At 31.9% G+C, this 25,465-nt stretch overlaps 3 protein-coding genes across 3 annotated transcripts; 1 reads left to right on the plus strand and 2 right to left on the minus strand.

Annotated features, from left to right (window-relative positions):
• The first annotated feature begins 745 nt into the window (after window positions 1-745).
• Window positions 746-3,216, plus strand: LOC147383679 (chitinase 10-like). The gene is made up of 3 exons (XM_086428624.1): window positions 746-1,091; window positions 1,405-1,561; window positions 2,767-3,216. Exons 1-3 carry the CDS (start codon window positions 794-796, stop codon window positions 3,131-3,133), a joined length of 822 nt encoding a protein of 273 aa, XP_086284750.1. The 5' UTR covers window positions 746-793; the 3' UTR covers window positions 3,134-3,216.
• A 1,881-nt stretch (window positions 3,217-5,097) lies between these two features.
• LOC147383680 (hydrophobic protein LTI6A-like) lies at window positions 5,098-5,914 on the minus strand. Its single transcript, XM_086428625.1, has 2 exons — window positions 5,694-5,914; window positions 5,098-5,422 (listed from the first exon to the last, which is right to left on the minus strand). Exons 1-2 carry the CDS (start codon window positions 5,781-5,783, stop codon window positions 5,339-5,341), a joined length of 174 nt encoding a protein of 57 aa, XP_086284751.1. The 5' UTR covers window positions 5,784-5,914; the 3' UTR covers window positions 5,098-5,338.
• Window positions 5,915-13,585: 7,671 nt separating this feature from the next.
• On the minus strand, window positions 13,586-15,092 carry LOC147383681 (auxin-responsive protein IAA4-like). Its single transcript, XM_086427064.1, has 4 exons — window positions 14,765-15,092; window positions 14,193-14,398; window positions 13,901-13,997; window positions 13,586-13,792 (listed from the first exon to the last, which is right to left on the minus strand). The coding sequence occupies exons 1-4, from the start codon at window positions 14,929-14,931 to the stop codon at window positions 13,738-13,740; spliced, it is 525 nt and encodes a 174-aa protein (XP_086283190.1). The 5' UTR covers window positions 14,932-15,092; the 3' UTR covers window positions 13,586-13,737.
• Between the last annotated feature and the right edge of the window lie 10,373 nt (window positions 15,093-25,465).

Consider the following 25,465-nt stretch of genomic DNA (forward strand, 5'->3'; position numbering starts at 1 on the left):
AATAAATAAAGAGAGAGAGAGAGAAAAAGAGGTATTTTAAAAAAATATTTAGAAAGAAAAAAAAGAGAAAGAGATAAAAGAAGAGAGTGAGATTCTCTCCCTCAATTTGTTAACAGTAAAAAGACACGACAGTTTAGAGTTGTTTTATTATAAATGAATTTGTGGAGAATCGTTTTGACTAGTATGATTGGAGTGTAAATCCCTTGAATAGGCAAAATGCTTCTTCAAAATAAATGCCTACCAATATGGCTCTTTGCATTGGAGTTGCTCTAACATTATACTCAAGTTGCACGCCTCCCACTTTCATCATTTTACCCATACAAAAATAAAAATATAAAATAAAAACATTCAAATTTCACAATGACTTAAAAGAAAATTTTCAGTAGTTATAAAATCATGATGAAACTCAAGTTTTGACTTTAAAACAATATGGGTAAATACATGAAAACGACAATGGTTTAATTGGATGTACAATGCGTAGTGTCGACATTTCCACCAAGTCCATTTAAAATTGACAGAGAGAGAACTAAGACTTTGTATAACTAGTCAAATACGACCTTTTCAAAAATCTTTAAGCCTTTGTCTCGATACAACTTTTTTTTAGTTTTGGGTGAAAAATCATTTAAGGAGAAAAGTCAAAATTTGACCATTGACTTTCAAAAATTCTTTTAAACAATAAATTTTTTTGAATAATTCATCAAATCTCTTATATAAGAAGGGTTGGGATTTCCTTCTATCTATCTACATATTACAAGAAAAACACAACCCAGCCCAAGTTGACTGACTCATTGCCATGGCTTCCTCTTCTCTTCTCTTCATCTCCTTCTTCCTTTGTTCTTCTATCCTCTACCTTGTACCCTTAAATGTCGAAGCTAGAGGCTTCCCTATTTCATCTTTGATTAGTGAAGAGCTCTACAATGCGATCTTTTTACACAAGGACAATAACGCTTGCCCCGCAAAGGATTTCTACCCATATAATTCATTTATTCAGGCAACAAGATGCTTCCCTAGATTCGGTAACACCGGAAGTATGACTACACGAAAGCGTGAGATCGCAGCCTTTCTTGCTCAAATCTCTCATGAGACCACAGGTCCTTATTTTCTATATCTTATCTTTTTTTGCATAACATTAGAAGAAGGATAATGCTCAAGTGACTTCAAGATTGTACCTCATATCACACTGAAAGTGTGTAGGAACCATAGATGCTTTTCATCGATATACTAATAAAAAAGCATCTATGGTTCCTACACGCTTTTACGTCAGGATGTGCGATAAGAGGTTCATTTTTGAGGTCACTCCAGCACGACTCCTAGAGGAAAGAAAGTACTCTTAATAAGTATTATAGTTTCTTTTGTTTTTGTTTTTAAAACAAATGATGAAGAGAAGGTGTTGTGCTAACGCAGGAGGATGGCCAACTGCACCTGATGGACCCTATGCTTGGGGTTTGTGTTTTAAAGAGGAAATTAGTCCGCAGAGCAATTACTGCGACTCCAACAACAAGGAATGGCCATGCTACCCTGGAAAATCTTACAAAGGGAGAGGTCCTATTCAGCTCTCTTGGTAAGTATATATAATATATCAATCCTGTATGATGTCAAGCCCCTTCACATTTTCCATGTTAGGAGCTATTTGCATATTACTATTAAATTATGATAATATATATTTTTTATTATCATTATTTGTGTTAACTGTTAATCAAGTGATTTGGTAGGATAATTTATAAATCATTTTTCAAACGTTAGCAATATTTTTCTAAGTGGAATAATGAAAATGGATATAACATTTGCTAAATTTATGTATTCAAATACGTTTTAAAATATCTACGAATTATGTGGTTTAAATTTTTTGTTTACGAAAAGGAATGTACACATCCACGCACTACTACATTAATAACATATCTAAAGAATTAGTGAGGATTTTATTGGATAATTTAACATGTAACTATATTCATTAGAAGTTTTCTTAATATATATATATATATATATATATATATATATATATATATATATATATATATAAAGGGGTATTTCAACCCCAACTTACCAATCCAAACACAAAAAGGAACATATATCTACCGATGTCAATTTGAAATTATCTTTATGCCTTTACAGAAGGATTATTGAAGGCTTTGGTGCATATAGAGCTCCAAAATTTAAGAGTGTTGAGTTTAGTCCCACATTGGACACACATTGTCTTGTCTCTCTCTTTAGAAGTTCTTGGGCTTTTCCACTCATTGTCATTTGGTTTTGAGTTGGGACTCTCAAATTTATCTTGCTAGCTATTAGAGCGGATTCACATCCCACGTGCTTTGGTCAAGTCCGGCTCACAAGTACCCTCCTGAGCCTCTACACTTTTTGCCAATTGATTTTGAGTTGGACCCCCAAATTTATCAGTCTGACTGGGCACTTGATATGTTGATGGAAGAAAGAAGAAGGGTCAACCAAAATCATCATCATCATTATTATTATCATTAGAAAGGCCACTTTTAATTGAGCCTAAAAATCTTATGACAAGCCTTGCCTTGCTAATAGAAGGGCCAACCAAATGTAATTTATGTATTAGCGTACATAGTAAAATTTTACATATCTTGGTTCAAAGCTCTTGTTTTGTTTCTTCAAATCTAAATATGGCCAAAGTTTTTAGAGCCCTTAACTAGCACTACTAAAGTCGTTCTCACTGGTCCCGTGCATTGTTATTTGTTTTCTTTTCAAATCATTTCAATATTTGAGCTACTTATTAAATTGCTAAAAAAATAATAATGGCAGGAATTACAACTATGGGCCAGCGGGTAAAGCCTTGGGGTTCGATGGTCTGAGAAACCCAGAAGTCGTTTCAAACAATTCGTTAATCGCTTTCAAATCCGCTCTTTGGTTTTGGATGACAGAGCAGAAACCGAAGCCCTCATGCCATGCTGTGATGGTTGGACAATACGTCCCCACAAAAGCTGACTTGGAGGCCAATCGGACGGCTGGTTTTGGTTTGGTGACTAACATAATCAACGGTGGACTGGAATGTGGCATACCTCAGGACGGCAGAGTGAACGATCGGATTGGCTATTTCCAGAGATACGCAAAGCTGTTTAATGTTGACATGGGACCTAACTTAGATTGTGCTAATCAGAAATCATTTTAGCATTTCCATTTGTTTGCAAGTTGAATAATATTTGTATCATTTTGAGAGCAATTTGATAGTGGTAAACAGTAATTTGGCTTATAGATGATTTGTGACTAATGGTTTATATTGAGCTCCTTTGGCAACAAAGCCAGTTCTTAAATCCATTACAAAGAGAGCTTATTGTAAGCTATGTTCTTCCTTATGCGCGTAAATGGTGAAATTGGATTCACCTTTTTTTATACAACATTTAGAATTAGGGGAACAAATTGATGAAGTGCCTGCAAGCAAAAGAAAATAGAAAAAACACTCAAAAAATTTAATCGGGAGTCACAAAACCTCTCTTTATAAAAGTGTAGAGTCCGTAATTTATTATGAGATGCTGCCCAAGTGAAGAAACGAACTTTTGAGAGGGCTTTTGAACCCCTAATTAATTTGAAAGGGAATTGCATTATGTGGTCAGTAGTTTGAACATCCTCTTTTTTCATTCTTAGTTGTCCCCACAAAAAATTTCTACTCTTGATTGCCCCCACATGGGCAGGATCCTGGCTCAGCGCCTGATTTAGGCTGTTGTTTTGTTGGTGAATTTATTGGTAATAGTGACCAGTTTTCAAAATTTTGCAAAGATGAACAAAGGATTTAAATTCTGAAATTGGTAATAGAAAAGAGTAGGGTGAAATGTCAATTAAGATACTATTGTACTCAAGTTGGACTCAGGATTGAGCTAAAGGTGCAGATTTGGGCTGATTCACAAGCCAACAGAATAACACCCAGATTATATCTTATCGTCATTCTACACGTCTTTACTCATCTCTTTGTTCTCGATCAATAGGCATTTTTTTAATACTTTTTTCTTATTTTATTAACTCCCTATTAATATTAATAATGTGGTTACAGTATCTCCAACGGATTTGTTTAAGTCTGGTCGCTCTTTACACTAGGCGTAATGATTTTCAAACGCCCCCCTTTGACACATGTCCCCTATGCCCTCGTCACATAACCGTAGACGATAAGCAGAATCATAAATCCTTTTCTTGTGCATCCTGAGAAAAATGATCTATGGTTCCATGATTAGGGCATAGGGGGATGTGCGTCATATTATCACGACTCTTACATTAAAGAGTGAAAGGTGCAAAAACTATCTCCAAAAGACTCTTTAAAAGTAAATTGTTAAAATAAAGAAGGGGCTTACACTTTCCACAGTAAGATTTTAAAACTTACTAAAGATCGTTGGGCTCACATGGATTACCACATTGGCAAATCCAACACAATATCGTTCTAAATTTTATGGAAAAACATAAATAAATAAAAAAATATTTAACAAATACATATTTTTAAACTTGATTCAAGATGTTGAAAATGGGCGGCTACTGAAAGATAATGTTTTCAGAATTCTTAGAATTTCATTATTTATAAGCCTATGACATCGGATCATGTTTTTAAATGTCAAGATGTTAGTTCACAACCCTTACTTAATAAGATTTTTAGTAAATATTTATTTGTAAATCAAAATAATATTAAATATTAAGAATGGAGAAAGAATATAGAGTGCATTGGAGTTGGGTTAAATTTTACATTAGTTAAAATAACTTTCTGATATATTATTTTTTATAGCAAAAGATGTTTTTTATTTTAAAGAAAATTATCTCTTAAGGTTAATTGAAAACCACTCATTAGTGGTTTTTAAAAGTGTAGAATGATTCTTTGCCAACTAAGTAGCTAAGTTATGCCCCCATTTTGATTGAATTTCTAAATTGTAGTAATATTTTAAATCACCTTTTTTATACTGATTTTACAGAATCCAAGTGCCGCAGATGATCTTAGGATTCGGTTCAAGCTTCCCAATTTAGTTTGTTGGATGCAATTCATTCGTGAATTGTGAAATGTGATTGGAGATTAAAAAGAGTCCACTTGAATTCCAACTCTTCAAGGTAGTTTCGGACTTTTGGTCTCTTTTAATGTTTATTCTTTAAAGAGAATGGAGATTAGAGAATGCTTTGTTTATCTAACGAAAATATAAAAATTACAAATTTCTGTTCTGGAAACCCTAAAATAAACATCATAAATTTCTATTCTATTCCATCCCCGTTACAGAGAACCTCACACACATAAGATACGACTTACACACACAAACACACACACTATGAAGATTTTAACGACGAATCCTTCACATCTGAATAGTACGTACAGGAGGAGGGAGGAGATACGATTGTTTTGATCATGGCTTCATTTAGTGATGGCGTAGACGGCGTAGATGATTCCAGGGATGTATCCAAAAAGCGTCAGCACAAGGCAGATCCAGAATTCTACCTGCAATTTTTACCACCACCCCCACCATCAATAATTCTTCATCAAGTCCTGTCCTACTATTTCTTCAAATAAAAGTAAATTCCACGCAAAATTATAAGTAAATTCTATGAAATACAGCATCAATCAAACAGAGCCTTAAAGAATTCTGTACAATTCTGAAAATTAAAAAAAAAAAAAAAAAAAAAAAAAGAAGCAAGAGAAAACACAGATCTAGAACAGAGATTTATGAGAGAAAATCAAGAACAAAAGAGAGAGAGAGAGAGAGACAAACCTGGCATCCGTACTTGAAAAATACACCGAGAGGTGGGAGGATGATCGCTAAGATAATGTCTATGCAAGTCGCTGCTCCATCATCCGCCATTTTTTTTCTTTGATTTTTTACCTAAAAAAAAGAAAATGTTAACTTCTATTAAGAGACTTCTTTCCGTTACTAAAACCACTTCTTCTAAGTTATAAGAAAGGGGGGAGAAAAAGAGAGAAAGAGAGGATTGAAACTGAAACGGTAGGAGTCGCACTTTTATAGACGAACAACCACGTCGTGAACTGATATCAGTTTGCTTAGCTGTCTTATCCCAATTCAATTCAGTTGTGATAATCTGACTTTTCCACGTGGCATACTCAATCGACCCTCTGATACAAGTGCACAGATTTATGGGAATGTGCAGTTGTACATCCCAAGACATATAAACATACCCACCCCAATGTCAAGATAGTCATTTTATTATGATTCATTGGAACTTAAAAGGGTAGAGCCTCTCCATCAACATGACCTATGGGATGGGATGACAGGGATTTCTAGAGGAAATCCTTAAAAGAAGATTGGAACTCTTCAACTCCTAACGGTCATGTTGATAGAAAGCTTAAACGGTGATGAGACTAGAATTTTAATTTTTTTTTTTTTATATTTGTTTTTATTGTCGTGGCATACAAATCTCTTAGTGATGAGTTTGCTTATATTTTGGATTTGACAATCATGATTTTAATTATATTTATATTTACATTTATATATTAACAAAAATTGCAATCCCTCGGCACTATAACCAACTATATTAGTTAATTTTTAATTTTTAGAAATGATAAAAATATCTTTTTATTATGTTATCTTCAAAAATAATCTTAATTAATATTCTAAATTACAAAATATATTAAATGATAAATATCTATTTAATAGTTTTGAAATAATATTTAAAATTATTTTTATTATGCATAAATCCTATTTTAATAATCAAGAATAAAGAGCGGAAGATGCATGTTCAAATATGGTATTTTTAACTTTTTATTGTTTTTATTTTAATATCGTGTAAAATATATAATGCAGAACCGATCATGAGGTAAAAAAAAAAAAAAGTTTGACAGGACAGGCTGGTCCGATGGAGATGTAAAAAGTTGGGGATTTGATCATCATCTATATATTTAGAGAGAGAGAGAGAGAGAGAGAGCTTATGGGCTACGTATGTCTCCACGTTTTGTGGCTACCGTCCAACTTAAGAATGATGATTTGTTGTTGGGTGGACCACCATCACCATGTGCTAGCTCTTCCCAATCTCAGACCTTTCTTTCTACCAACCGTTCAATCTCTCTCTCTCTCTCTCTCGTCACCCGAGAGAGAAGACACATTTTACAATTAGATAGATATATGAAAACAAACGTTAACTCTCGCAAAATCCACTATTTTAATGGTTGAGATGGAAGGTTCGGATCAGAAATGCTCTATCAAAGCTGTTCATGGGATGTTACTCAATCACTGTCGTTGCACAAGTGATTGGGCACTTGCCCCCCTAATGCCACTGACACGTATCGTTTGCTTTAGTTTACGCTAACGCTCACAATACACACAGCCTAATTCCTATAATATTCCAATCCATCCATGTAGGTTGGCAGGTGGCTGAAAGCTCGTCGGCAGGGGACAGATTTGTCATTTTACATTGACCCTAATGTCCATTATGAAAGGGTAAGGACACTTAAGTTTTGGACACTCGACCACTACCTAGTCGGGCTTGTCCCTGCCTATTCTAAAATTAATGGTAAGGATCCTGATATTGAGGCCCGAAACGGAAAGGGAGGATTACCTAATAAATAAATCAGCCTGTCAAGTGCAGATTGGTCTGGGGCTTAATATTGTCGAATCGGACCCACTATTATATTTTACAAATGGGGGCGGTTCAAGGGACATGTAAAAACAATGGTTTTTCAAAATATGGGTTGCAGGTTTTGGATTGAGCGGATTTTTTGCGAGGATGATCACTATGATGAGAAGATCATCCTCACAAAAAATCAGTTCAATCTGAAGCTTTTAAATTCATCAAAAGTAATTTACAAATTATTGAAAAAAAATTGACGGTCCACATTCTAAATCATTTTTAATGGGGTTAGAAGTTTCAGATTGGACAGATTTTTTTTTCCAGATGATCTTCCCATCATAGAGATCATCCTCACAAAAAATTAGTTCAATTTGAAACTTTTAACTCATATTTTGAAATTTTATTAATGTTACATTGTTTTTACATATGTCCCTTGATCTGCTCCCTTTACAGATACATATTTAATGTATAGTTAGATACCTGTTTTTTAATTAAAACTTAATTAAAAATAAAAGAGATTTATTATGAATTAGAAGTTCGGAATGAATTGATTTTTGGTGAGGATAGTCTTTATGCTCTAATCCTAATTTACAAGTGATTTTTTTTATTAATTTTTTTTTGTAAACTACTTTGGATGGGGTTAGAAGTTTTAGAATATGCTGATTTTTGGTGAGGATGATCTAGAAATCATCCTCACAAAAAATCAGTCCATTCTAAAACTTCTAATCTATATAGGACAAAATGTGTGGGTTTTTTTTGTTGGCCGACGATTATTTCCCATCCTACAATAGCATTTTAATATATTCTTAATTTGAGATTTAATTTTAAAAATCTTTATATAAAAAATTTATTTGAAAGATACGATTTTTTATTTTTTTTAATATTGGAGTATGTATTTCTTGTCATTTTATTTGAATCAGACTTCTTAGGGACGGACTAGAGCTTAGCCAACTAGGGCTCAATTAGAGAATAGGGTTGGTCGAGCCCGTCTCTTTAGGACATGGTTAGAGTCAGGGTTCAATCATGGCATCATGCCGAACTCAAAAATTGCATAAAATGTAATTTATACTTATGAGATTCCTTGGAATATTGTGAGTTGTCATCAATTACGCTGGAACATGTGGGACCACTATATTCTTTCGTGATCATTTTTTCCAAAATTTTGGATTTTAGTGTTCTTTAGCTTTCTCTAAATAATAATTGAATATATTTCGTCCCATCTATTTGAAGTGAGAAGTTTATCCCTCTTTTCTAAGAATTAAAAGAGTCCTTAAAATGTAATTTTGTTATTTATGTCATTATCTTCTTTAAGAATAATTTTCAAACTCTTTTTTATCACTTTCTTCAACTTTATTTCCTATCCTCATTCTTAGCATCATTTTTTTTCATAACTTTTGTAGAAGGTAAAATTGATATTAGACACGTGGCGTAAATAAGGTGAACATTAGTCACATTATAGATTTAATAGGTATCTTGAGAGTTGATTGATATAATTTGAATTAGATTTTATTTTATTAAAAATGTAATCTTATTTACAAATAGAGAGTCTCCTAGAGAATCTCTATTTTTGGATAATTATAGATTTAAATGATTAGTTGAGAATCCCTTGATTGGAAGAGAAATTGACCCATTCTATTAAGATTTAATTTATCTTTTGTATCTATATAAGGAGAGCTACTATGTAAAAGAAATGGGCTCTTAGGAAGAGGAGACTAGTTTTTGCAGATCTTGTATTAGCTTCAAGAATGATGGAATGACTCTTTGGAGTCCAAGTATGTAGTCTGATTTTGGGAAGAATCTTATGAACAAATCTTGCATTTGTCTTCTCTCCCCTTTTTCCTTTTCCTTGATTATTTTTTTGTGTGATTTTTTATTGTTTGTGTGCATTAAGAACAATGAAGATAGATTGTTAAGGGGTAAATCTCGAGGAATTGACAGCATCCGAGATTTTACCTCTACAACTTTATCATTTCTTCTTCAATTGTAAGTCAATCTTTTGAACATATATATAGTGTATATGCATGGTAGAATTCAGGTTGAATCATGATCTTACGTGTGGCTTAATTTGACAAGTGCTCGAAAACTGAGCTAACCTATTTTTCGTGTTATCGTACCCCATGGTACCTCATATTTTAGGAAGCTCTATTCGGTCTAGTTGAGCTGAGTTGTGATTCTTCGGGAGGGTTAATTTAATTTGTTTTATGTTTTTAATGTTACAAAGTTGATATGATTCCTCATATTTCTCTTAAGAACTTGCGGAAAGGTTCAATTAGTATTTGCCATTTAATTTGGATTCTATTGCTTAGAGTTTTGATATTTGTGTCTTATATATCTTTGATTACCACCTTAATTTATGAATCTGAAGTGACACAATAACACACAAATAAATTATAAGCGGTTGGGATGCAAATGTATACGCCTTATAATTGTGGGAAATTTGTGATTTTGAATCCAGATGAGATACTTTGGCTCTCAAATGAATCAAGCTGAGAAATGAGGTGCCTTGAGAGTAACGAAAACCCTCCTAGAGTTGGATAGATATCTCCCTTTCTTTCTTTCTTTTTCTTTTTTAGATGCAAGAAGGAGATGTTAGAAAGTTGGTTTGTTTGGATCTATGAATGGATATATATTGGAGAATTGAATGTGGGATACCGTTTGGATTCTTTGATTCACGTTGCAGTGCAGGCAAAGAGAGTGACAAATGCCCCAACTTGGATCCATTTTCTATGCCATATCTGTTGTTAAAATATTTAGAAGATAGAGGACATCCATTGCTTGATGATGGATATTTTTACCAGAAAGTTTACTTTTATACCTTGCTATAAGCATTTCTTTGATGTTAAAAAATAAATAAAGATTTATATAAATTCAAATACAACAAGTACGTTGTTTTGATAAAAAAGTTCTACTATATCCCCTATCTTCTAATTAATTTAAAAATTAACAGGCTATTTATGCATACCTTGTTTTATACTTTCCCCTAAATTTTTTTGAATTAATTTGAGATCTGTGCATTCCATGATCAAGATTTAACATCCTTAATTTTGTTGTTGAATGGTTGGAGGTGAATAGTAGCTCCATGTAATTCTTGATTCTCTTTTCTCGCGAGTTCTCAATCCCTTCTGTTGTGTAAATGTCTTCTAGTCTGTTGTGCTACACAAAGGTGCACCCAAATTTTTTAAGGGGTACAAAAAGGATAATCGTGTTATATTTTCTTAAGGGATTTTATATTTTTGTGAGTTTCTATTTTGGAGAGTTTTACTGATTTTGGTAACTCTTGGTTATATAAATAGAGATCTTTAGGGTTGTAAAACTAATGAGAAAATAGTAATTATTCTTGTTTTGTTCTGTTCTGTGGACATGGGCACACCGCTGAACTGCGTAAATCCTTGTGTTTTGTGTAATTGTGTTATCTTTGCTATTTTAATTTTTCACACCTTCTTAATTAATATTGAGAGATATCCACGCATGGTTTCAAATCTTGGTTTGACGTCTTGTCCTATTTATGGACTAGACTGAGTTATCTCTTCCTTTTCTAATCTTTAGGTCCCTTCAGTTTTACTTCTACTTCAAGGGTAGTCAGTCAGTTGATACTGTACAAGCATTTTTTTAGGTCATTATTACCTCGTCTTCCTTTGTGGATATATGAATCATGAAGGCTATTTTGGATTACAAAGGTAACTGCATAAGGCTCAAAATGCTTCTGATTTGTTGTGGCTAACCTAGTTTGGAACTTTGGATCCACCACGGTATTTCATGTATTTCGAGGTGATATGTGGCAACCGATAAAATTTTGAACCCGCCATATTATCAGTTTATCACCACTAATATAAGTATAAACACAATGGTAACTTTGAGATGACTACTCTTTTTCAAACTTGTTCCAATTGAATGACCTAACTACCAGCTTTGCAAAGATTATGCAAGCAACCTAAATAGAATCTTCATCACTTTTCTGCAAGACATATGCTGGACTGTACACGAGTTTTTCAAGTTTCAACTCTTTGGCCCTGTTAGGTAATGCCTAAGAAAAATTGGAGAATTTGGGTCGATTAAAATTGTGTTGGTATGGATTTCTTCATATATCCATAAACCAATGAACATATAGGAATCTTGATTACCCAGTCAATATATATGCCAGGCGTAGCCTCATAATCAATTTGATCACGATTCTACTTATCTATGGAGATTTAATTCTTATCATCACTTCCCTCATTCCTTTTCTTTTCTTTTCAACAAACCAAATAAAGTAAATATAACTACTAGCTAGGATCATTCTGTGGGCAGATTTTATTATAAAGAGATTATCTGAAAACTTGATAAATCAAGGTGATAATAACATCCATGCATGTGTTTGTGTACACGTCAAATTGGCGTCCTGTGTACGTATGTATGAAGCCCCTCATCTAATTAGGTCTCATTCGTTATAAGGTGCCAATTAGTTAATTAGTTGGTAAGGGCTTGAGGAGAGTTGATCCCATGACCTATGTTCAAATCCCGTTGAACCCACCTTCATCTCCGTAAAGCAATAACCCCTTGCTTGCTTATTGAACAACAATTACATTCACTAATGCTTGGGGATTAAGACAACACTGTTGTTTTTAACCTTTGGGCTAGGAGGACATCATGAAGTGCTATTTTGGAAAACCCTAGGGGGTGTTTGTTTACCGTTGATTTCAGCACTTAATGCTGAATGCAATTTAGCTTCAGCAATCAGTACGTTTGTTTACTCCACATGTTCAGCACTTATTGCTGAAAAATAAGTGATAAGCATTAAGTGAAGTTGAATCACTTAATTATTTTGCTGAAGCAGTAAGCACCGGTCTTTTTCAACACGGACAAGTATACCCTTATACTTGAAATGATATTACCTTTTATGTCCTATGAATAATGCTATAAGCACCCCACAAATTAATAAGGCAACCCACACCAATATTATCTCTCCTATTTTCTCTCTCATCTATGTATTTAAATAATATTAATTCAAATTAAATAATAATATTAATTCAAATAAAAAAAAATATTAATTCAAATTAAATAATATTAATTTAAATTAAAAAATAATTTTAATTCAAATTAAAAAATAATTTTAATTCAAATAAAAATAATAATATTAATTCAAATTAAATAATATTAATTTAAATTAAAAAATAATTTTAATTCAAATTAAAAAATAATATTAATGCAAATTAAATAATATTAATTTAAATTAAAAAATAATATTAATTCAAATTAAAGAGAGAAAATTTTGACCCTTAAAAGGGTCGAAATTTTCTCTCTCCTTCACGCATTTAAATAATATTAAATATTTCAAAAAAATAAAAGAGGAGAGAGAAATTTCCTCTTTCCTTTTTATTTTTTTGGAATATTTATATTTAACGAAATATTTATATTTAATATTCTCTGTCTTTAATTTGAATTAAAAAAATTTAAAATTTACTTTTTAAATGATGTGGAGGAGAGAGAATTTGTTTGGCTAGATTCCCAAAAGGAATTTCATTAAATTTAATATTTTTTTAATAAATAATTTTTATTTTTGAATTTTATTAATAATTTCTCCTTAAACATACAATTGTTGAAAATGGTAATATAGTCAATTTACTAGTTTTCAGCATTAAGTAACAAACAGATTTACGTGATTACAGTGCTTAATTTAAATCAGTTCAGCACAATTCAGATCGGTAAACAAACAACAATTTCAGCACTTAAATTCAGCGCTTATACAGTTTCAGCAATTATAAGCATTCAGCACTTATTTGTTCAGTTTAACAAACAGCACCCTAGAGACCTTACATTCCTACTGGTTCAAGTGTAATGAAGGCATCCCAATGTCAGTATTGTGGGCAATTTTGTAAATTTTGGATGCCTTCAATACACGTGGACCAATAAGAATGTAGTGTCTTTGGGGGTCTCCATAGTCCACTTCAAATATCTGAGCAAATTAAAACTGAAAAGAAAGGAAATCCAAATTGAAAAAATGAAAGTCATTCGATGCAAAACCTTCACGAGAATTATAGTTTAAACACTAATTGATTGACTGCTATAGATTTCTAACAGGTTCCTATAAATATTGAAAACAGTATAAGAAAAGAATAAATAAATAAGAAAAACTATATTTCTAACATTTCTGAGCAGGCCTGTACATCTGTAATTCAACAAATCCATACTATTTTTTTCTTGGGTTTCTCAGTTTCTCTCGAATTTTACCCAACAAAGCAAAAAAATGGATAAACACTAGCATTTGTTTGCCCTTGTGATCTTTAGTCTCTTCACAGTGGTCAAGAACATACTACAAAGCAACATGTGCAAATTTAGTTTAAGTGAACTAAAAAATGGAGAAGGAAAATCAAATTAAGTAAATGGAAAATAAGCTAGGGTTAAGGTTAATTAAGCTTACTCCCAAGGAACATCCCCCACCATCATCCAGTCCCCATCCTTGTCTTCATAAGTTAACACATGATCTTGATCAGAATGTACTTTATTTATATCTGGGACTGCATCAAAATTTTGAAACAAAGGAAGGAAAAGAAATTCTTGACATCAGTTTTTAACCCATGAGGAGTAGTTCAAATTATCTAAATAATAATTATAAATGGCTTTGATTCATAGTGTGATAAACCTATTAAATTCACAATAATACTAAATTCTAGAAGGATCATGAATTCAAGTCTAAGTCAAATTACACTTACACACGATTGTGGTCCTGAACATATAACCCAATGTTCTTATTAGACTATCATAACTATGGTGAGCAAACAGATCCAGTTTCCTGCCAATTGGAATTCCTTCCAAGTAAACCTTGACGAAGAAGATAGGTTGATGTTGGGTATTTCCTTTCTCTGCTAGGGTATTCCTCAGGAGCGATTTGATCGGAGGCCAATCAGGTGACTGCTCCCTAATGCCACCAAGCAAAGAAAAATTGCGTAAGTAATGACATGGACTATGTGAATCAAAAGGGATCCTAGCTTGAATGATATTTATATATGTGAGGCAAACTCAAATACATGTATGGGTATAAATCAATGCCATATATAACGCAGAGAAGAAAGAAAGAAAATAAAAAGAAGAAAAAGACACAAATCAAATTAATGGGTATCAATTCTAATTAAAGCTCCATCAAAGTGGAGAATTTTTTTTGAAAATATATGATCAAATGGGTATTGATGTAAGTGTTGCATGAAAAGGGAGAAAGAAATTAAAGAAAATAAAGGAAATAGGTTGGTTTAGTTCTTTTATATCTTGTATATATATATATATTTACCTTGAATTTGAGGAGTTATCATCTTGAGAGGTTGAAATGCTGAGTCCAAGCCTAAGATCTGTGCTCAAGTCTTTCTTTGATTGAGGAGTAAAAGATGCAGATGAGAAAGAAGCTGGGTGGCTGCTACTGTCAATTGATGAAGAAGGAGAATCGGTTGTTCTCCCCATTGTTAGATACAAGAGCCGTCACCCCAAGCTTAAATAAGAGAGAGAGAGAGATCAATTCAAAGCAAAGAGGGGGCTCAACTCTCAAGGGAAAGAAGTAGATCTTTGAAGTTTCGTTGGTTTAAAATGTCGTCACTATGGCCGACATGTACACGTAGCCTGATTAAACCGGCTTATAAGTTGCGATGGCTTGCTCAAGTTTGTTGGCTTTAAACTTTAAAACCCATGTCTTTAACCCTTTATAACCTCAAATGACGCTTGCAGAGATGTGAATATATTCCCTCGATGTATCTTCCAAGTTAATCACTAAAAAACTGTATTAATTTGTAGATGATCGATATGCATTTCTCATCTCAGCAGTTTGAGGGGAACAGGAATCATAAGAAGCCACATCAGCCAAGGTAGTTTCCATGCCACCTTTCCATAGACTAATAGAAAATGACCTGAATATCCTCTGTTCAACTAAACATTAGGCAAAGATAAGAATTTGTCAACCAAGAGGACGAGAAAAAATACAATTTTTTTTTTTTTTGGGGTTTAAGTTAGGTTTAAAACAATGGACTAAAAATATGTTAAATGGATTAAATATAAATTTTAAATGGAGATTGAAGAACTTGAATATCATTTTGGAAAAAAAAATCGAATAGGAATTTTTAGAAAAATAGAAAAATAATGGAATAACTTGTATGCTAACTTACTAATTTGACAAAACACTTATTAGATATTTCACCAAATAACTTGTATGTCATACTTTCCAAGACCTTGTTTGATAATAGTAATAAAGGATAATCCAACTAATAGTAGCAAATGCAAAGAAGATAAATAATTACACAAAGAAAGAGTAAGAACACAATACCTACAATATGAGATTTTACGTGGTTCAACAAAAGACTATATCTATGGAGGTATGAGCGTTGGAGCTCGATTTTACTATGAAGAAAACATGACAAATCGATACAAGGACTCCCTTTATCACTTAGTTTTACCTTCTTCTAGATTTCAATTTTCTCAAACCTCTCAAACTTCCCTCTCTTGGATTTTTTTTCTTTCCTTTTTTACTCTCTTTTCTAGAAAAGACCTAGTCTTGAAGTTAATTAGACTTTTTTATAAAAATAAAAAAAAACCTATTTCAGAAACATCACATCAATGGGCCATTTATATAAGTTACAAGCCTAACTCAAATTACCTTTGACCAACCTAAAAACACACACACTTAAATCGGGCCTAATTGATTTTTGAGTCATACTTCAACATAAAGAGCTTAAAAACAATGTTCAGAAAAAAAAAGTCAAGGGTTCTATGACTTAAGATTGAAGAAGAGGGTATTTAAATCATTTAGCATTAGTCTATAATAGAAAAGTCACTTATGTAGTAAATGTTAAAAAAATTAAAAGCAATGCAAAATGAGAAGGAAAAAAAAACAAAAAAACAAAATGCAATCACACATAGAAACACACATATTTACGTGATTCCCTCAAGATTGAGGTACATCCATGAATTACACTATGAAGAAAAAATATGTAGTAACAGATTATTTATATCTAATTTTGATTTATTTACCTAAAAGTAATTTATTTATTTATGATTTATTTTAATGTTTCTAAAAGTTTGAAATTCAAAAAAGGTTTGTTTAAAAGAAATTGTACCATTAAACTATTTTTGTACTTTTATAAATTTCAAATGTTAAGAGGGAATTCAAATTTCTTTGAAAAATTTAATATTGTGGAGACTTAACTTTACACTTACATTTTTTTAGTTCCACGTGGAATATGAGTAAGACTCACCTCAAACTTATAAAAGACTCATCATTTATAATATTTGTTGTCGTGTTCGAGTTCGTGCTGCATGCAAAAAACGATTGAGCGTTTATGGTGCATTAGGCGTTTTAGAGTCACATGTTGCACTTCACACGTATGCATCATCGCGAGGAGCATTAGGAAGCTTTTTTCTATTTATTAAGTGTACCATCAAGATTCGATATTGACCGTTGGATAGATGATCAAGATGATTGGTGGTTCAAAGTGTTTGATCGTGGTCAAGACTGCAGGTCAACATGGTTTGACTACGCAATGACTTGTCAATAAGTATGACCATGAGTCAAATAGAGTAGACGGAAGGTCAACAAGGTTTCTGCAATTATTGATGTCTATTCCAAAATTGTATGATTATTTAATAAGAACCCTTAACAATCATGGTGTCTATTCAAAGAGACACAACTACTCTTTAAATTCATATTTTAAAATCCTTTTATAGACATTGAAAAATCATAGATTTCTTTCAATTTTAAAATCGCTCTCTCTCATCATTTTGGGCATAGTATCTTAGTGTTTAGATTTTTTTTTCTGTTAGTGCAAAAATAAAGGGAGATAGCAGAGAGACTAGGTTTGGTTGTATTTTAAGAACATGTTTGTTAGAAACATTTTTTTTTTTTTTTTGCATTCTTGATTTAATTCTAGAAGAGGGCAAATAACACTTAAAGAAAACATAATTAATGTGCCTCGAAGAACAGTCAATCTTCTTTTATTGCTTTCATACATTATTTTCCAACATCTTTTCGTCAAAAAGGGAAAATATACATCCTACAAAAATATAACTAGGGTTTTACATAATGTCAATGAAATTACAAAAATACCCTTTGAAAAATGATGAACAATGCTCCTTCTTGATGAACACTGAGAAAAAACTAAAACTAAAATTATTAGGAATTTTTGGATTAATATTACATAAACCCTAATAAGGTATTTATAAATATTACATCAACTAAGATATATGGAAAGTAGTCTAATATATATATTTTAGAATATCCTAATTGATATATTAAAAATATATCATCATTCGTCACAACCTCCATTTGTGATGAGATACACTAACCATGATATAGTGTATTTCATGGATTTTAATGCAATGCATCTTATTCTCTAACAAACACTAGTAGGTTCCACAAACAATAGCAGTGGAGCCGTTGAAATTACCTTGGAATTTGATTTTGATATTTTCAACAGAAATGTGGCCATAATCACTTTTTTTTGTTTTGTTTTGCTAATCACACATTTCTATCTCCTTAAGTCACGATCTTTTGATGGAAACGAAGAATGTGAAAAACCAGCCTGGTAAGTGGTGACTAGCAAGGCCAAAGACTCTTAATTGGTCATCCTATTGAAATCTCTATGGTAACTTTAGACTCTTACTGGGGTTACTTGTTTTTATCTATAATTCTTGCTAGATAATGTCTCCTTGATAACGACCAATTTCATTAATTACTGGGTGTCCAGTTTTCACTCCCTTTCACTAGTACCACTTGTATTTATACAAATTAATCTATATAATAAAACAAACTTAATAAGTTACTTTTAGCAGGATTAATAAAATAAATTAAGAGAAATATTGGTGTAATAAATTAATTAAGCAAGTTGCAAGGGTAATGTGGGCATGAATAACTTTAAGCCCAAACAAAGTCTTTGTGCACAAAGAGTATTATGACCCAGTAATGTTGGAACAGAGCACAGCACAGATCTATAAAAGAGATTTGAATAATATATAATTGAGCAAGTGCACCCAGAAGCAGTCCCAATAATATATATTAGTGGATACCACAGCCTTGATGGCCTCCACCTCCAGTAGTACGTACTCGTACTACGTACTGTATAAATTGCATACTAGCTTCATGAGGGCCTAAGAATAAGACATTGTTACGTTAAAGTATATAAGTAAGTGTGGGTGTGGGTGTGGGTGTGGGTGTGAACCAATTAACTTGTCCCATTGACATACGTAACAGTGTCTCTCTACTTCTAGCACTATAGTCTACCTTACCAATTCCTCTAAGAATAAAAATTGCAAACAGATCGTATAGCCTTTAAATTCGTGGAATTGCGAAAAAAAGGTTCCCACAGGATTTAGACTTATTGTAGAATTAATTCCATGAGAAGAACATAATTGTAGAAAGGTCCCCACATCCCTCCCTCGCAAATCACGAAAGTTCTCTAAGCATAAAAATATTTAAATTCATGGCATTCCAATTTATCTGATGAGTAATCCATCTAGGTGCACATGACCAAAATTAAATAATATGTTTGACCCATGAATTGCCCAATGAATCCACTAAAATAGGTTGATTGACTAATTAAAGATTAAATAGTCTGATAATAATTCCATAACTAAGAAGGGTGTGTGGGTTGCCTAAGTGGTAAGAGCAAGCACGTGAAGTGTGGGTTAGGCGCATGTCATAAGTTCAATTTTCCTCTTGGATTTTTCTCATGATTTAACTGGGGGACCATGACGGTGGATTGCTATGGTAATCCTCCTTGAGATTAGTTGTGGTGCGCGCAAGCTGATTCGGACACTCAATTAGCAAAACAAAATAAAAAAAATTAAAAAGGGTGGGCCTTCAAAATCACCAAAATTGAAATCAAATATATAAAATCCTTATACCAAGTAACAAGAATCAAGGTAAAAATAAAAAAAAGAAGCATATCAGAGGATTGCACTCAAATCAATTAAGTAATTATCACAATCAAAAATTTTTTTAAAATATTATTTCATGTATCCCAATGTAAGGATTGCAAAATTTGTTTCTATAATGGATTAAATGTTTGATTAAATACTTCTATCAACAAGATTTATAGATGAAAAACAACGAATCTTGGTCCCCCTCCTCAACAACATTTGGATCGATGAATTTAAGTTGCTTACATGATCTCGATACCATTGTAGTCTTCATTTACAATTTTTTTGCTTAGACTTGAGAGGTAATGATCATAATTTTGCTGAATTGGACCCAGTTTGAACTGGCCAACTGTTGAACGACTTTGGAATTCAATGGTTAGACCGATTTTCAAAACATTGGACCCAAAAGGTATTGAAGCAATGTTTGTCAACTAAGAATTATGTGGAGATCGTGCAAGGCAAACTTTAAAGTCTCCATCTTTTCCTGCCTTTGTTGGCTAGACAATCTATCCTCTCTATTCTTCAATGCTTGCTTCTTTTTTTTCCTTCTCTTTCACATGCAAATTTGAAAATGACCCTTTCTTTTATACATATTCTTCAACCTACCTTAAAAAGAATCTCACAAATTAAACCAGACATCTATTTAATTATAAATCCTCTTCAGGACTCGAGCAGAGTTGGTCCAATGCTAACTAATGAGCTGAGCCAAGCCATCGAGGAGCTAAAGTTTTATGGCCACGTGGACTACAAAGAGTGAAAGGACACCCGCAACTCGTGTCTCTTAGTATTAGAATAATATAAGATATAATCATGATAATTACAATCTATCTGTACTGTATATGTAAAGATGATAAGAGTCTCTTCAGACAAAACTAAAGCACCTATAGACCTTAGTAGTATTTTGTCGCGGACCCATGTTAGGTGTCACGTGCATCACCCCACATGATCTCTTTGTATATATATATATGGGTCCCTATCCGTGGCCAACAGTTTGGCAAACATTTTGGCAAACACTTTTTCAAAACATGGGTTAGAGGTCTTGGAATGGGCTGATTTTTGGTGAGGATGATCTCTACGGTGAGGAGATCATCCTCACCAAAAATCAGCTCATTCCAAAACTTCTAGCCCCATTTTACAAGTTGAAAAATCGTGAACCGTCCATTTTTTGTAAACCATTTTTGATGAGGTTAGAAGTTTTGGAATGAGCTGATTTTTGGTGAGGATGATCTCCTCACCGTAGAGATCATCCTCACCAAAAATCAGCCCATTCCAAGACCTCTAACCCATGTTTTGAAAAATGTGTTTGCCAAATGTTTGCCAAACTGTTGGCCATGGATCGCTACCCTATATATATATATATATATATATATATATATATATATATATATATATATATATATATATATATATATATATATATATATATATATATAGGGGGGCGTTCAATGGCCAACTTTTTGGCAAAACATTTTCAAAACATGAGTTAGAGGTTTTGGAATGGGCTGATTTTTGGTGAGGATGATCTCTACGGTGAGGAGATCATCCTCACCAAAAATCAGCCCATTCCAAAACTTCTAACCCATATTTACAAGCTAAAAAATCGTGGACCGTCCGTTTTTTTGTAACTGTTTTTGATGGGGTTAGAAGTTTTGGAATGGGCTGATTTTTGGTGAGGATGATCTCCTCACTGTAGAGATCATCCTCACCAAAAATCAGCCCATTCCAAAACCTCTAACCTATGTTTTGAAAAATGTTTTGCCAAAAAGTTTGCTAAAAAGTTTGCCCTTGATCGCTACCCCATATATATATATATATATATAGAGGGTCCACCCAAGTTTTACCACACATTTTAACAAACGCGTTTTGTCCTACATGGGTTAGAAGTTTCAGAATGGGCTGATTTTTGGTGAGGATGATCTTTATGGTAGGAGATCATCCTCACCAAAAATCAGTTCATTCCAAAACTTCTAACCCCATCAAAAATGATTTAAAAAAATGGACGTCACGATTTTTCAACTTGTAAACATGGGGCTAAACATTTCGGAATGGGCTGATTTTTGGGGAAGATGATCTTCTAATCATAGAGATCATCCTCACCAAAAATCAGCCCATTCCAAAACTTCTAACCCATGTAGGACAAAAAAACGTATGTTAAAATGTTTGATTAGATTTTTTTTTTCTTTCTTTTTGAATCGATGAGTTGGGGGATAAAGGATCCCACCCTTCTATTAAAATCAACCATGACAATAGTTACAACTTCAAGTACATTATCTCTCAAAGATTAGCCTCCCTCCAATAAAATTCAAATTTACCATTATAGTGCAATTGAATATTAGAATGTTTTAACAAATTTATTGGTCGATTAAAGTTGATTTATTATTGAATAATATATCATCCAAATGTGCATTAGGTGATGTCCCTGACTTAATCATTAATAAAGTTGATTCAGTAAGTTTAGTTATAAGTAAATGAACATGGTGACAATAGGTGGGGGAGGGGGAGTAATGATAATGAGATTTGATTGAGTTGTTTATTAGTTATGGAGGGAACATGACAAGATGGGGTCTGAAACTTAGGAAGTGAAGGATCTAGCAGGTTGGAAGTGATGAGAGATGTTTTCAACCTTTTAAAATTTAAATTAATCCAAGTCGCCTCTAAAAAGAGAGAACATGAGGGCAACCATGGGAGACATGCAATCAGCTCAATCCTTGACATGAGGGGAAATAAAAATGTGTGTACCCATTGATTCAACTTCTCTCTTTTTTGTTAATATTTATTTATCATATTAAATTAAATAAATATGTAATGCCATGAAAATCTATTACATATATTGAGAAATTAAGTCAATTTTATTGACATATTTTTCTATTAAATTTTTAAAAAAAATTATTAAAAATAAATCGTGATATTATCGATCTAAAATAAAAATTTGGTAGAAATTTTGTCATGATTATGATAGAAGAATTAAAATATTTAGTCAAAATAAATAAAATTCAAATTTTTATAAGAAATTCTTTTGGTTAAATGGACATTATCATTGAATTCAAAAATATAAAAAAAAAATATAGTTTAGGCTGGCAGCATGCTTAAATCCAAATTTAATCAGATAAATTACAATAATATTAATTTTATTAAGAGAACTTGGGGATTAAAGGTATTTTGATTAATAGAGAAAAATTTGTGAGAAATTTCAAAAATCCGAGATACACAATTCAAATTGGTATAATGTAATGAACATAACCATTGTATTCTCATGTGGTATCCCATTGCGAAATAAAAATAAATGAATTTGGGTGATTGTAATTAGAAAATCAATTTGAAAAAATTGATTTTCATAGTAATTTTCGTAAAATATTCATTTAAAAAACTATTAAAATGTTTTGTTTTAAAAGTGTATTTTCATTGGGTAATAATGTATAAAAAAAATGATGAAATATTTATGTTAAAATGGAATCGAGAATAAAAGTCTTGATTGGTTAGAATCGAAAATGAGATTTTTTATTAGTTGGAATCGAAAATGAAATTCTCGATTGGTTGGAATTAGAGTAAAATTCTCTGTTGTATGTGTTTGTGTTAAGAAATTTTCAAGTTTAAAGTGCTTTTAAGTACTATGTAATAGATCATGAGATATAATTAAAATGGTAATTGTGGGATGATGTACTTGCATGTTTACTACTTTATAATTTATTGCTTTCGATATACTATGTCTATAATTCTAAAATATTTGGGAAGATCATCATACTTGCAAATTTATTTTAAATGAATTTAACATATATATATATATATTATTAATTTTGTTATCCATTAAAATGATAATGAATGCCTATACGATTAATCGGTAGCTCGTTCCGGAATTAACCAATTAATTTAGAATAATATGGGTTTGATATTCTTTCCGGTAGTATGATATATCACATGAGAATACCATTGTATTTATTATTCGAAAAATTATTATATTATCTTTATTGAAAAATAATAAATTATACTATAAAGATGATTTATTGATGATTAGATTGATTGATAACACATGTAAACCACAGAGGTGCGATAAAGTTGGCTTGTTAAATGATCATTTACATTCTATAGTAGTCAAACAATTAATCTCCGTTAAGGATCAATGATCAACCTGAGTCGAAAAATACGATCAATCAATTATGATAAATTATCAGGTCAACTATAAAATCATGAACTAATAGTGAGTTCCATACTGGTTAAGTACTAAAGTATCGATAAACAGATTAGTAACAATCGTATACCTCATTATTTTTATCAAATACACTATCATGACTGATATTCTTATGACATGTTATGTTTTTCTGTTTTATTATAAGAATATTTCGTTAATATTTTATTAAAGATTAGTCATGTTTCAAGTGTTATTTAATTTTTTTACTTATTTAAAAATCTACATTATTTATAATAGATTATCTTATTTATCCATTCATATTAGGACTATTAATTTAAAATATGAACTTACTATTAAATAACTTCTATGTTACTTATCCTACCAACAAAATATTATAGATGTCCAAACTATCGAGATGCCTATGTCTAATGGGGGACATTATATAAATGAATCGTAGGATCAATATGATGAGCATTATTTTTGTTATATGTGAGTTGAGACTTGAGTTTAATGGAACTAGCTTTGTGTACTTCTGGATGTCCTTATATATATTATATGATGTGTATTATGTTTTCTTGTATGTATATGCTCAAAGAATGAGAGTTAGTGTTTATGACGTGGATAACTATTAATCTATGTGAGATGTATAGTTAATATATGTAATACTTTTGAGTTGTACTTATAGTTATATTTTTCTAGAAATGATATATATATATATATATGATATGGTGATTAGAATGCAATTTGATATATGGATGTAGATTATACAAGTATGTTTATACAAGTGAAAGTTTTTCATAAGTTTAATTTTTAAGAGAAACTTTGTTGAAATTATTTGGAAGAAATTCGTATCGTATTTAAACTTTGAAGATCTTGATTTTAATTTTTTTTTTCTTTTCGTTCCACCCTCGAGATTTCGAAAATTCCAAATCCTAAATCAGGAGCGTGACAAAATATTCATTAGATTCAATTAAAAATAAAATATTATTTATTACTATTGTTTTGGGGTTAAATGGTTTCTTTTTGTTGGGTAAGAAGGTAATTTTGTATTTTACGTTCTAAAGAAAATGAGTAAGTTAAGAAATTCTCTCTTAAAAAATAGTTCCATATTGAAAAAAAATGACTTTCCTGGAGGTGATGCAGCATCTCTCAAACATCAAATTTAGTAATTTATTTGATGGTTTATTGCTAAGCAACGTCACCATCGTGTGCGCGTGTAGGTGCGGGTGCACTTGGGCACTTCGAAGCATAATTTTCACTTCTCGAAAAACTTTCCTATTTATTAAATCAAACATCAAGATTTGACCTCATCCGTTGGATGATTGAAAGGGTGTAGGACTATAATCGATGATTCAAATGGGCTTGATTGCCACTATGAATGCTCGTCAAGGGGTATGACCACGAAATACTTGTTGAACCACAGGTCAATTGGATTTAACCGGGGCTCAACCACGTGTGGCCATGCTCCAAAAGATATTTTCTTAATTCATGGATAGCTGCAACTTTCCAAAACCAATAAAATGGTGTCTCTTCATCCATTATTCGTTCAATTAGATCTAGAGAGAATTGGGCCATCCAATCGTGGCTGTTAAGGTAAACAATCATTATGACTCTTTTGAACAATCACATTATATCTATAAAAACAGATTTTTAGGCATATATTGAAATTCACAGTTCTAATGTTTCTCCATAATATAAAAGTCTCTAATTCCTTTTTTCACTTCTATTTCTTAATATTTAATTCATTTGAGTTATTAAGATAATTCTTCATCTACAAGACAAATTGTGATCAAGAGATTGGGGTCATTGTATTCTAAAAGAGTTTTGCTAGAAACCCATTCGCAAGCTTGAGTTTTTTACTTGAGTAGAGAGCGAATGACGTTTTAAAGAAAACAATATCATGCGTTGAGTTCAATGTCACGTTGTTGTTGTTGTTGTTGGTTTTTTTTTTTTTTTTTTTTTTTCAAT

Source organism: Akebia trifoliata, chromosome 16, assembly GCF_017979445.1.
Source record: "Akebia trifoliata isolate Shusen 1 chromosome 16, ASM1797944v1, whole genome shotgun sequence".
Classification (NCBI taxonomy): Eukaryota; Viridiplantae; Streptophyta; class Magnoliopsida; order Ranunculales; family Lardizabalaceae; genus Akebia; species Akebia trifoliata.

What these genes read in the sequence shown, in the direction of transcription:
- LOC147383679 (XM_086428624.1), top strand. Translation starts at nt 794, where the DNA reads ATGGCTTCCTCTTCTCTTCTCTTCATCTCCTTCTTCCTTTGTTCTTCT. An exon ending in AATCTCTCATGAGACCACAG is followed by an intron (nt 1,092 to 1,404) that starts GTCCTTATTTTC and finishes GTGCTAACGCAG; the next exon opens with GAGGATGGCCAACTGCACCT. An exon ending in GGTCCTATTCAGCTCTCTTG is followed by an intron (nt 1,562 to 2,766) that starts GTAAGTATATAT and finishes TAATAATGGCAG; the next exon opens with GAATTACAACTATGGGCCAG.
- LOC147383680 (XM_086428625.1), bottom strand. Translation starts at nt 5,783, where the DNA reads ATGGCGGATGATGGAGCAGCGACTTGCATAGACATTATCTTAGCGATC. An exon ending in TTTTCAAGTACGGATGCCAG is followed by an intron (nt 5,423 to 5,693) that starts GTTTGTCTCTCT and finishes TAAAAATTGCAG; the next exon opens with GTAGAATTCTGGATCTGCCT.
- LOC147383681 (XM_086427064.1), bottom strand. Translation starts at nt 14,931, where the DNA reads ATGGGGAGAACAACCGATTCTCCTTCTTCATCAATTGACAGTAGCAGC. An exon ending in GATAACTCCTCAAATTCAAG is followed by an intron (nt 14,399 to 14,764) that starts GTAAATATATAT and finishes TGGTGGCATTAG; the next exon opens with GGAGCAGTCACCTGATTGGC. An exon ending in GTTCAGGACCACAATCGTGT is followed by an intron (nt 13,998 to 14,192) that starts GTAAGTGTAATT and finishes ATTTTGATGCAG; the next exon opens with TCCCAGATATAAATAAAGTA.